At 38.0% G+C, this 12,200-nt stretch overlaps 1 protein-coding gene across 8 annotated transcripts in view; it reads right to left on the bottom strand.

The window, feature by feature from the left end:
- The window catches only part of FAR1 (fatty acyl-CoA reductase 1), a 63,159-nt gene that overhangs the window by 43,102 nt on the left and 7,857 nt on the right, over positions 1–12,200 (bottom strand). Inside the window, exon 2 of one of the 8 annotated variants that reach the window (XM_074336032.1) lies at positions 7,935–8,131. The exons of the other annotated variants lie outside the window; for them this stretch is intronic. Within the exon in view, the coding sequence (XP_074192133.1) occupies positions 7,935–7,939 (5 nt within the window). The 5' untranslated portion in view covers positions 7,940–8,131. The remainder of the gene's footprint in view (positions 1–7,934; positions 8,132–12,200) is intronic. 8 annotated transcript variants of the gene reach the window in all.

Below are 12,200 nucleotides of genomic sequence, written 5' to 3'. Positions count from 1 at the left end.
TAATTACATTTCCTTACTCATCTTCCCCTTACTTCTTTGGCAGTGATTCTCAGTATGATCTGTCGGCAATCAGTCCAATCTGTAGTATTTCAATCTAAAAATTTTCAATGGTCTTTTTTTCTGGAAAGAATCATTTTAGACTGAAAAAAATTTAGCAGCTTTATTAAGGGCAATATACCCATGTAATCCCTCTGCCCTGGGGGTTCTCAACCGTGTAGATGGTGGTGTAGAACAACTGGGGCTCCCCTAATACTACTAGTATAGTGGAAATGGGTAGTCACTTTGAAAACTGTATGGTAACATTTACTAAGGAACACCAAAAGGTGTGAAGAAGATTCACAGAAGTATTGTTTGCAACATTTTAAATGTGGAAAAAATTCAAACATCCATCAACACCAAAATGGAAAATTGGCATATTCTATCAGAAAAAAATCCTATATAACAATGAAACTAAGTTCTCAAATTTTAGCCCAAGAATCCAGATGCAACCTCACCATCAGTTTTAAATAACTTTACAAAAGCCATCTCCAAATTTAAGAATCACAGTTGATTTAAGGCAGGCTGCTGAAAACCAAACTTGGAGAAATACCACCTAACCCATTTTCAAGGTAAAACAGAAGAAATAAAGCAAGAGGATTAAAAAGTCTTTATACCTAACCTTTAGAACCTAGTACCTTGTCCAGTTCAGGTAATAAAGAACTTCAACCTGAAGGCCCCATCCAGTCACTGCCTAAGGAAAAAAGACTTAACAGAGCTTTACAAGGCCTGATTTCCCCAGCAATGTGGAGGTATAGAAGAGTCTACTGCCTTAAATCTGGAATCCATTAAACATTAAATGAGCTTCTGAGGCATCTATCTGCTCAAAAAGCTGCAGTTTATTCCTATTCTCATAGCATGAGTCTAGACCAACGGGTGGCAAACTATTGCCCCAAAGCCAAATCTCTATTCTGTTTTAATAAATAAAACTTTAATGGAACACAGCCACATACAGCCTTGCGATTATCCATACTTGCTTTTCGTGATAATGTAATTTTTAATAAGAAGTGCATATTTGGTCTTCTCCCCCATTCTTGGCTCAAAGTTCCTATAACCCCTGGAATTTCCTAAGTGATGAAAGCAAACAAAGATGTCTTCTTGTTATGTTAATTAGGTGACTTTTGGACCCCACCAGGGGTTCAGGCTGGTTGCCAACAATGTGGTTAGAGGACTGAAACTTTTAGTCCCACCCCAATATCCTCTGGGAGGCAGAAGGGATTGAGGTTGAATCAATCACCAAAGGCAAATTAGTCAATCACAACCACATATTGAAGCCTCCATAAAACCCCCAAAGGACACCTCGTCAGCCCTTTTTGGAGAGCTTCCAAGTTGGGAACAAGAACTCTTCCATGTGTCACTGTGCTGGGCCCCAAGCTCCACAAAGACAGAAGTCCTTTGTTTGGGGTCTCGCCCTATGTTTCTCTTCATCTAGCTACTGATTTGTATTCTTTAATATCCTTTGTAATAAATCAGTAATCTAGTAAGTAAATGGGTTTTCTTGAAATCTGTGAGCCTTCTAGCAAATTAAGTGAACCCGAGGAGGGGATTATGGGAAGCTCTGATTTACAGCCAGTCGGTCAGCAGTACAGGTAACAACCTGGACTCACAATTTGCATCCTAAGTTGGAGGGGTCTTCGGAACATCAAATTTGTAGTCAGTAAGGTTGGAAGTACAGGTAACAACCTGGGCCCCCTGATGTGGGGAGCGGACCTGTGGGACTGAGCCCTTTATCTGTGGAATCTGATGCTTCTCTAAGTAGTGTCAGAATTGAGCTGAATTCTCGGACACAGTCCCAGCATCCTGAGTACTGCCTCTTGGTGTGGGAACCTCCACATACATGTGGCATCAGGTCTAGGAACCCTTCTCACTTTTATACTTCAATAGCAGGATTGAGTAAACACAACAGAGACTTTATGGCCCACAAGTCTAAAACAATTACTCTCTGGTCTTTTACAGAAAAAGTTTGCGGACCTCTGGTCTTGACCAAGATCCTGAGTTTCTGCCCCAGTTCCTGGGTTACACTTTATTTTTCCACTGACCCTTCAACTCTGACTTAAACCCTACTCCTCCAGGTTGCTCTCTCACCAGTTCCCTTGCCCCAGAACCTGTTACTAAACCTAAAGCATCTACTTAGAAATTCTGTTTAAATCCTAATAAATTGTGGACCCTCAGGAGCCCTATGGAAATGAGACATTCTAGTGAGAACCAAAACCATATCCATAGACACCTGCTCTAGTTACTCTAGGCACACAAACCCACATCTCCAATATTTTTGCCAGTTCAACTGAAAACTAAGTTCATGGGCCGCCGCCCCCCCCCCCCCCCCGCCACCACCAAATAGTATTCTGTATGCCCTTTTTGGGAGGCTACAGCCTTTTAGGCCAGGTGAACCCCTTTACTAGCACCCCCTAACTTGAATGTGCACACAACTGACCTGGACACTTTGTGAAAACACAGACTCTGATTCCATAGGTCACACTGTTGAGGGGTAAGACTCCACTAGACCCGCTCCCACTGCTAGGTCACCACTGAGGCCCAGTATTTCTAAGAGCCAAGACTACTTAATAATCTGTAATAACCTGTTTTACTTAACAAGACAAATGAAAAGGAACAAAGAAAATATCAAGAATATTACCCCACTTTCACATACACGTACACACATACACACACAACTTTACATTACATACCCACCGTCTCTAACATGAAATGCAATGTTCCAAAATGCTACAATTGGCCAGAAAAGGAAGTATATCACATCAAAGAGAAAGGGCCAATTCATAGTAACATATAAAGAGCATTTGTAATCTAATAAAAGACCAACGATTAATTAGATGGGCAAACGATATGATGGAAAACAGAAAAAAAATACAAATAGCTCCTAATCATCTATAAAGATACCTAACCTTACTCATTCAGAAAAATGCAAATTAAAACTACAGCATTTATTTTTTCTCTTATGAGACTTATAAAGACCAAAAAAATTGGTAAGGGGTTCAGAAGAAACAGAGACTATTATATTGCTGGTGGGGCTCTAAATTAGTACAACCTCTATAGGGGCGGAGGGGAGGAGGCTCTGACAATATCAAATTTTAAGTGCCCATTACCTTTCACCCGGTAATTAACTCTACGTATTTCTGAAATCTTTCATGTGTGTGCAAAGATATATTCATTACAACACCGATAGCATAAGATTAAAAACCTAAATGTTCACCAATAGGGGACTGGGCAAACTGATATATTCCTATAATGGTATATACTTGGCATCTAAAAAAAAGAAATGAGGTGCTTTAACATATATTGTTATAGAATAGCATTTATGATAAATTTTAAAAGCCAAGATGTAATACTGTATGATACACCACCTTTTATGGAAAATGAAAAAGAGTATGCATATGCTTATAAATACAAAGATTATTTCTGGCAAAAAAAGCCAAAAACTTGGTAATGATGGTTGCCTCTGGGAGAAATGGACCAATGAGGAACAGAGATAATGGGCATTTACTTTTCACTGTATATGCTTTTGTACATGTTTAAATTACATACTATGTGCATGTATTACACATTTTTTTAAAAACCACTATGTTTGTAAAAATAGAAAAATAAAAAAATGTCAAAAAATATTTAAAAGAACAATTTTTCCCCTCAATTAGCCAGTCTCCACTGTCTTCTATCAATTTACAAACTTATTTCCATGTTACTAGAAAAAACAATTGACAAACCTTTCTTAAAGTGAAAATAAAAGAATATCATTAAGAAATTATCTTCTGCTAATCTTTATTAAATTTTCATTCCACTTCTTTATTAGATGGAAAATCTATTAGATTAGAAACCAGATGATTACTTAACTATGAAACTGTTGATGAACAGGACTCAGACAGGCTGGGTCCCCTGAACGGAATGTGAGAAATCCATCTCCCCTCAAGATATGTTGATCTTGAGATCAGATGCCCCTCCTGAGAGATCCCAGACATTCACCAAGCAGTCAAGTACACAGAACTACCAAAAACAATTCTGCAGTGAAATCTAGACTTTCTCTACCTGTATGTTTCTTTCTGCATCAGTATATACTGAACACAAACCGTAAAACCTCACAAAGGGCATTTGTAAAGATTCTTAGTTCCATATTTCAGGTGCTACAAAATTTCTACCATCTACAGCTATAGGTCCATTTAGTTGTCTTCCTATTAAAAACAGGCTCCTCTGTGCCTTCAGCACATAAACAAACCCAGAGTCAAAAGCTATCAATGGAGACAGTGGGGAAGGCAAATGGACAAATAAGGTATTTCATCTATCTTTTCAATGGGAGTCAGACTCCCAATCAGGGTAATTCTTCTGTGTTTAACACAGCCACATCTAATGCTGTTCTGTCTCACTGTTCTACACCTCTAAGCTGGAAGAACACTTGGCAGGAATACTGAAGGAAATTCAAGCAGCAGATAGAAAGTTGAGCTAAATGGTCGTTAGATTCCACAACTGAAAAGGTAAGGAAATAAAGAACACCAAACATCCTTAAAAGGGGGGAATTAATTGCAAAATCTTCTAAACCAAGTTTGGCAAAAGTTTCTGTCAAGGGTCTGGTAGTAAATTATTTTCAGCTTTGTGGGCCATATCATCTTAGCAGCAACTACTCAATTCTGCCATTTGAGGCACAAAATCAGCCATGGACAATAACTAATCGAATGGGCATGGCTGTGTTCCAATAAAACTTTACTCACAAGAACAGGAAGACAGTTTGCAGGCCACCATTTGCCAACCCCTTTTCTAAAAAATGATTCCCAATATTAAACGGTCAGAAAATAAACTACAAATGAGAAAGGTATCAATGCAAAACCGTATGGTCTAAAAATTCATTGCCTATAAATTCACTACTACTAGAATTACTGTGCATATATATATATATATATATATATATATATATATCAATCATTGGAAAATGGACATTAAATACTTGTTTGATAATAGTTTCAAAAACAAACCAACAAATGAATGCCAGGCTTCAGAAATAGATACGTCAAAAATTACATGCAAAACGACATGACCTATAGCCTTTCTAGGGGAATGTAAAAGAAATCTGTTTTCAAAGGAAAGTTCATTAAGATGTTCAAGGGTGAGGCTTGGGCAATACTATTTTGGAGAAAAGGCTACAAGTGAAGAAGAGCACAGAATATAATTCTGTCACAGACTCAGAAACCCTAAACCACTACCCTGTTCAAAAAAACTTTGATACAATCATCAAAAAATAACACAGAATTTAAAGAAATCAAGAGCTAACCCAATATTGTGGCAAGATATAAAGATCTGTTTCTACACTGTGTACAGGCCTAAAAGAACCTAGATTATTCTTCTTTACAGAGAAATATGCTATTTATAATTTTATAAATCGTAAATTTATATTTACAAAGGTTATATATAAGGGGTTGGGAGGGAATAGAAGCTAAGCATATGGTAAATATCACACAAACATGAAAATTACCCAGAAAGCTGCAACGAGCTACAAAAGGGATCCTAGGCATACACCTCTGCTTCCTCCTTCCTTCCCCTCCCTTTTGTTTGTTTTTCCACTAAAAGTGAAATGGGGATTAGGTATCTCTAACCAATGGAAATTGATAACTAGAAGTCCATGAACAGGTCTGGGGAGGTACACAAGAACATGTTACAGTTTCAGCTAAAATAGTGTGTGTTTGTGTGTGTATGTGTACAAGCATGCACACCCATGCATACACCTGTACATTTTTCTAGGGAAAGAATCCACTGCTTTCATCAGATTCTCAAAGGGGTCAATGAGCCTGAACAAAAATGACTATTCAATTTTCTGTGTATTATGTGTGTATGCTGGAGAGACAGGGGACTTAACACGCAGAGAGTAAGAGCCTCAGGGACACTGATTCAAAACCCCATTCACAAAGGGGGAAGGAAGATGAAGGGGAATAAGAGGTTCAAATTTCCAGGTATAAAACAAATAACTATGGGGATATAATGTACAGCATTAGGGAATATAGTCAATAATGTTGTGACAGTGTGTACGGTGCCAGATGGATGTCGGACTTATGCTGATCACTTCTTTAGGTACATGTATAAATGTTGAACAACTATGGTATACACCTGAAACTGACATAGTGTTGTATGTTAGCTGTATGTTTTAATAAAACCATTAAAGAAAACCATACTCACATCTAATCTGGAGTAAAAATGTGTAAATGGTAATAATTAAAACATAATTATACCAATCTCCCTGAGGCCTGTTATGGCTAGAACTGTGTCCCCCCTAAAAAGATACACTGAAATCCTAACCCCCAGTACATCAGAATGTGACCTGATTTGAACAGGGTTGTTGAAGATGTAATTAGTTAAGGTAAATGATGTCACACTAGAGTAAAGTGGGTCTCTTCTAATCCAGTTATCACTGGTGTTCTTAGAAGAGGGACATTTGAAGACACAGAGATTCAAAGGGAGAACTCCATGCAACAACCAAAGCAGAGTTTGGAGTTAGCAGCTACAGGCCACGGAATGCCAAATTTGCCAACAAAAAAGGGAAAAGAAACCCTTACAGATTTCAGAGGGAACATGGATTTTGGACTTCTAGCCTCCAGAACTGTGAAACAATAAATTTGTGTTGTTTGAAGCCACCCAGTTTGTGGTACTTTGTTACAGCAGTCCTAGGAAACTAACAGAAGGCCAAATAGCATAGTAACTAAAATTAAGGTACAGAGGAAAACAACTTCTAAAGATGCTGCATATGGTCTCATGCCATAGTAAACATATCCGTGGACACTTTCCAATACACATGAGTTTCAGTTACCAAAATACCCCTACTAAATACTTAAGATGGAATGGCTTTTCCAAATGGGTGCAGGAAAGAATGGTAGAAAAAAGTTTTACATACCAAAGGTAAAAGATCAAATTTTTAAGACTAATGTTCATATCCCAGAACAAATCATTGGGGTATATTCCTAACTACATCTGTATATTGTCAAATCTCAGTATACATTAGCAGATTCAAGAAAAGAAGTGTCATTATCTATTGCTATGTAATAGAATCACTCTAAAATTCAGTGTCTTAAAACAATAATCATTTTATTCTCTCTCTCTCTCAATATCTGTGAGGGAGGAATTTGGGACGGGCTTGACAAAGCAGTTCTAGCTGAACAGTTTCTAGCTCCTGATCTTAGATCTTCTTTGGAAGGTCTCTCCACATGAGGTAGTTAGTTTTCGCGCTTCCCTGCAGCAAAGCGATCTCAGGCTAGACTGCTTACAAAGCTGCTAAAGGCTTCAAGACCAACATTGTACTGAGCTAAGTAGAAGCGCTCTCAGCTTTTCTAACCTTGCTTTGAAAGTCACACAGGATAACTTCTGCCGCAGTGGTTACAAATGATTCACAAGATCCCCCAAATTCAAGAATAGGGGACATAAACCCCACCTCAGGATGAGAAGAGGCAAGGTCACATTGAAATAATATGATGAGAGATACTGTTACAACCATCTTTAGAAAATACAATCAGCCACAAAGGGAATGTTGAAGTAACTGCTTATTACTGCTGAGACTGTCAACTATTTAATCCACGTTAGACCTGCTTCAAGGGGTTAGGGAACAAGTTGTTCCTTACTACATTTTTTAGCCACCCCAAACTCCTTTAAAAAAATAAGGCCCTGTGGGTCTCATACTTGGACATATTTTGCCTACCAAATATAACCTCACTTACTGAATAAAAATTTTCATTTTCCCATTTCACTTAATTATGAACTTCTAACCAGTAAGTAACCACTTGGAGTTGACACACTTCTAGACAAAAGCAAGCCAACTCATTTTAATTAGGCTATGAAGAGGCCTCACCTCGTAGGTAAGTATAAAGGTCAACCAATTAAGTTCGCAAACTCACCCTAGAGAAAGTGCCACATACCTCATTGCTGAATATCACTACGGTCACCTATGAAGTACTCCCCTTGGGAAGCTGTGCACCGACGCCAGCGCCTAGTCTACCGGGTCTTCAAAGCAATTCTGGAACTCTTTCTCTGGAATGGCCGTCAGAGCTGTCCTCGTATTACCCTTGATGTCCTGAATGTCATCAAAATGTCTTCCTTTCAATATTTCCTATATCTTCAGGTAAAGAAAGAAGACATCGGGGGCCAGATCAGGTGAGTAGGGAGGGTGTTCCAATACAGTTATTTGTTTACTGGCTAAAAACTCCCTCACAGACAGTACTATTTGAGCTGATGCATTGTCATGATGCAAGAGCCATGAATTGTTGGAGAAAAGTTCAGGTCGTCTAACTTTTTCACGCAGCCTTTTCAGCACTTCCAAATAGTAAACTTGGTTAACTGTTTGTCCAGATGGTACAAAATCATAATGAATAATCACTTTGATATCAAGAGAGGCTAGCAACATCACTGCAACAACAAGTTTGCGAACTTAACTGTCAGACCTCGTATACACTGTTTTTTACAATTTTTTATCAAATGCCATCTACAGGCATATTGGGAACTACTTGTCTAGTATGTTTTCTACAATATTTTAATAACTCTAGAATCTTTAGTGTTTTAAAACTCAATATAAAAAGAAAATCTCCTCTGAAAGCAAAAGCTGTAAGCAACGAACAAAGGGCCAAAACGAAAACTCAAAATTTACAACTATTTACTGTAGTTAAGTTGGTAAGAAGAGTGGGCTCCTTTTTGCTTTTTCAAAAAGTAAGGCTCATAAGGCATTTTTCCACAAACAAAAGAATAGCTGAAGTATCTTGGTTAACGTTTTTTTCAATAAAAGATGCTAGTGTCCAACCCTGTTGTAAGCACCCATTGAAGCAGATATAATGGCCACTCTGTTTGCCTACACAGATCCTGATATACCAGTATTTAACTCTCTGTATTCTATTTTCCCCAGTGTTGAAGGTACTCACTGATAGTAAGGCTTCTCAAAAGGTTCATTAGTTCTTAGGGCATCACACAAGTATTATGTACACTGATGCTGCTCCGTAAGCATGGCACTTTGGGAAGAGTTAAAAATGCCTCTAAAGGACTCATTATTCTGGAAAATATCAGACACCCAGAAATCCTTTGAGTAATGTAAAAAACCAAACACAAAGACATCTTAAGAAATCAAGTTCTACTCTATCAGAGAGGAAATGTCAATTCTACAGCATTAAAATTGTGTGCTGACAAGCAAAAAACTTTTTCAGCAATATCCATTTTCCTTTGTTTCTGTTTCTATCCTCAAGGCCTGTACCAGTGGGGTAACTTTTCTACTTTGAAGCCGACAGAAAATGGGCTGTGCTCTTGTGAACACATAGTTTGGTAATAAACCATTCCATTGCTTGCAAAAACATGTATTCAATGCCATTGTAGGAGAAAACAACTTTTAAAGAGTAACTACCATAAGTCACACGTGAGTTTTTTTTTTAGACAAAGTATTATACTATAGACTCTCCTGACCTTAATAAAAATGTTTTCATGCTAATTCACGAAATCTTTATCCTAATACTTTTGACTCAGAAAAGTGAAATGTATTCCAATATACACTGGATTACCTTCTAAGGTAATGACTGTCCAAAAATGGGCCAGACCACCCATGGACTACAAAGTACTTAGAAAGCATGACCTTCCTTTGACCCCTAAGGATACTTAAGAATAAACGATTAAGTCAGGTATGAAGAATTGCAAAAATGAGCATGTTATTAGAATGTACCAAAGACTTCAATTTGTATACAATTAATAACTCTGGTTGTTACAACCCAGTGGTGCAAAGCTCCTATCACACATATATGCACACTCAAAAGCTTAAATTTTGTAATTTTCAAGAGGGACACTCACTATCAGTGAACTTGTGCTATCTTTAGCTGTCATGGTTTCCAATGATCATTATTGTTACTTCTTAATAGTAATTTTTAATAGTAATTAAAAATTACTATTAGTCAAGCTTCATTATCATTTTAGTTTTAGTTGTATTATTAAACCTGCAGAACTTATTACACAGTTGCAGTACTAGAATTTTGAAGCCTATGGTTTTCTAACTAGTCTGGATTTTTAAGACAAAAGTATATGTGGTTCAATTAGAAACCATCCATATCCCTAACTGCTGTAGAAATGCTTATACAAGGTCTGACAATTAAGTTCGCGAACTCACCCTAGAAAAAGTGCTACATACATCATTGCTGAATATCACTACAGTCACCTTTAAAGTACTCCTCTTGGGAAGCCAGTGCCTAGTCCACCCATTAAAGCAATTTTGGAACTCTACTTCTGGAATGACCATCAGAGCTTTTGTCGTATTACCCGTGATGTCCTGAATGTCATCAATATGTCGTCCTTTCAATATTTCCTATATTTTCAGGTAAAGAAAGAAGTCATTGGGGGCCAGATCAGATGAGTAGGGAGGGTGTTCCAATACAATGATTTGTTTTCTGGCTAAAAACTCCCTCACAGACAGTGCCATGTGAGCTGGTACATTGTCATGATGCAAGAGCCATGAATTGTTGGCGAAAAGTTCAGGTTGTCTAACTTTTTCAGGCAGCCTTTTCAGGACTTCCAAATAGTAAACTTGGTTAACTGTTTGTCCAGTTGGTACAAATTCATAATGAAGAATCCCTCTGATATCAGAAAAGGTTAGCTACATCGTTTTGACTCTTGATTTGGACTGACAGAACTTTTTTGGTCGTGGAGAATTGGCTGACTTCCACTGTGCATTTGGACGCTTTGTTTCAGGGTCGTATTGGTACACCCATATTTTATCACCAGTGATAACATGGTCCAAAAGATCATCTTGCCTCTCCAAAAGGTCTTGGCAAACTTCAACTCTCCTTTGCTTTTGTTCATTGGTGAGCTCCTTTGGGACCATTTTTGTACACATCTTTCTCATGCCAAGATTTTCAGTTAAGAGTTTCCTGTTTATCAATGATTACTTGGTCTGTTATGCTTCTCACAGTCAATCGTCGATTTTGACACACAATTCGATGAATATCTGCAATGTTTTCATCAGTTCTGCTCATTAGTTGCCGCCCTTACCTCTCTACATCAGTGTCACATTCTCTCCCCCCAGAAAAACATTTAATCCATTTGTACGCTGTCATTTTCTTCATGGCATTATCCCCATAAATTTGTATTAACATGTCCCTGATTTCACTTCCACTCTTGCCAAGTTTAACAAGAAATTTAATGTTTGTTCGTTGCTCTAATTCAAGCTCAGACATTAATTCTCGTGATGGCACACAAAAACACACAATAATGAACGCCACTCAGCAAGACACCACCACACATCGACAAGAACACAGCTGTGAGACACTGATATACCAAGGTTATGAAACCTTACCAAGCTGTTTGTACAGTGCTGCCAATGTAAGTGCCTGGTGGTAAGTTCTTGAACTTAATTGTCAGACCTCATACCTTGACATTAGTTATTATTCCACTAGAAAGCGGGAATTATTGAGCTGAAGAATGATCCAGCTAAAGAGCTGGGATTAAAACAGCTTGAGAATCACTGTTCTAAGGGTCCTTACCCTGGCTATGAGGTCATTAATGTAGAGGCAGGTTTTCTCCTTGGCTACCTGGTCCACACCAACCAAATGTAGCATAAGGACTTGGAATCGGATCCCATCAAGGAAGTAATAATAACTTCTCTAAACTTGGATGTCAGTGATACATCCAGTCTCCAGTTTCGGTGGGAAGCTTCCAGGAATGTCTTAAAATGACTCAATTTCATAACAAACCCTCTTCTCAAAAATCATTTCCTGGCTTATCTTTAAAACCTTGCCAGGTTCATAGATACAGCTTGCAATTAAATGTTGTCAGGCAGGGATCAGCCCCAAAAGGTATAGAAAACACTAGGGAAGCAGTATTTGATGATTTTTTTGGATTCTTAGCATCTGTTTCCATCTGTGAAACTCACTTAAGTTCCTAAGAAGCCAAGCCCAGTAAGCCTTATAGCCGTGGGTTATTTGCGCTAAGTATGGGGTGAGACATGCACAGCAAATGAAAAAACGTTACCATATAAAAATTCCAGGGAATTCTTAGTCGATTTACTAACAGAGAGTCAAAATCACAATGCTAAAAATCCTAGTGTTAAGATACTTCCTTCTCCAGAAAATGAGATCCAAAATGAAAAGACAGCCAAAATAAATAAACACAACAGACTTACACAAAATCAGGTAGGGTAATGAATAACTACACTGTTGGAACTG

The sequence above is a fragment of the Rhinolophus sinicus genome, linkage group LG06 (genome assembly GCF_036562045.2).
Source record: "Rhinolophus sinicus isolate RSC01 linkage group LG06, ASM3656204v1, whole genome shotgun sequence".
Classification (NCBI taxonomy): Eukaryota; Metazoa; Chordata; class Mammalia; order Chiroptera; family Rhinolophidae; genus Rhinolophus; species Rhinolophus sinicus.
The sequence above is the reverse complement of the archived record's forward strand: the minus strand, read 5'-3'. Positions and strand labels throughout refer to the sequence as shown.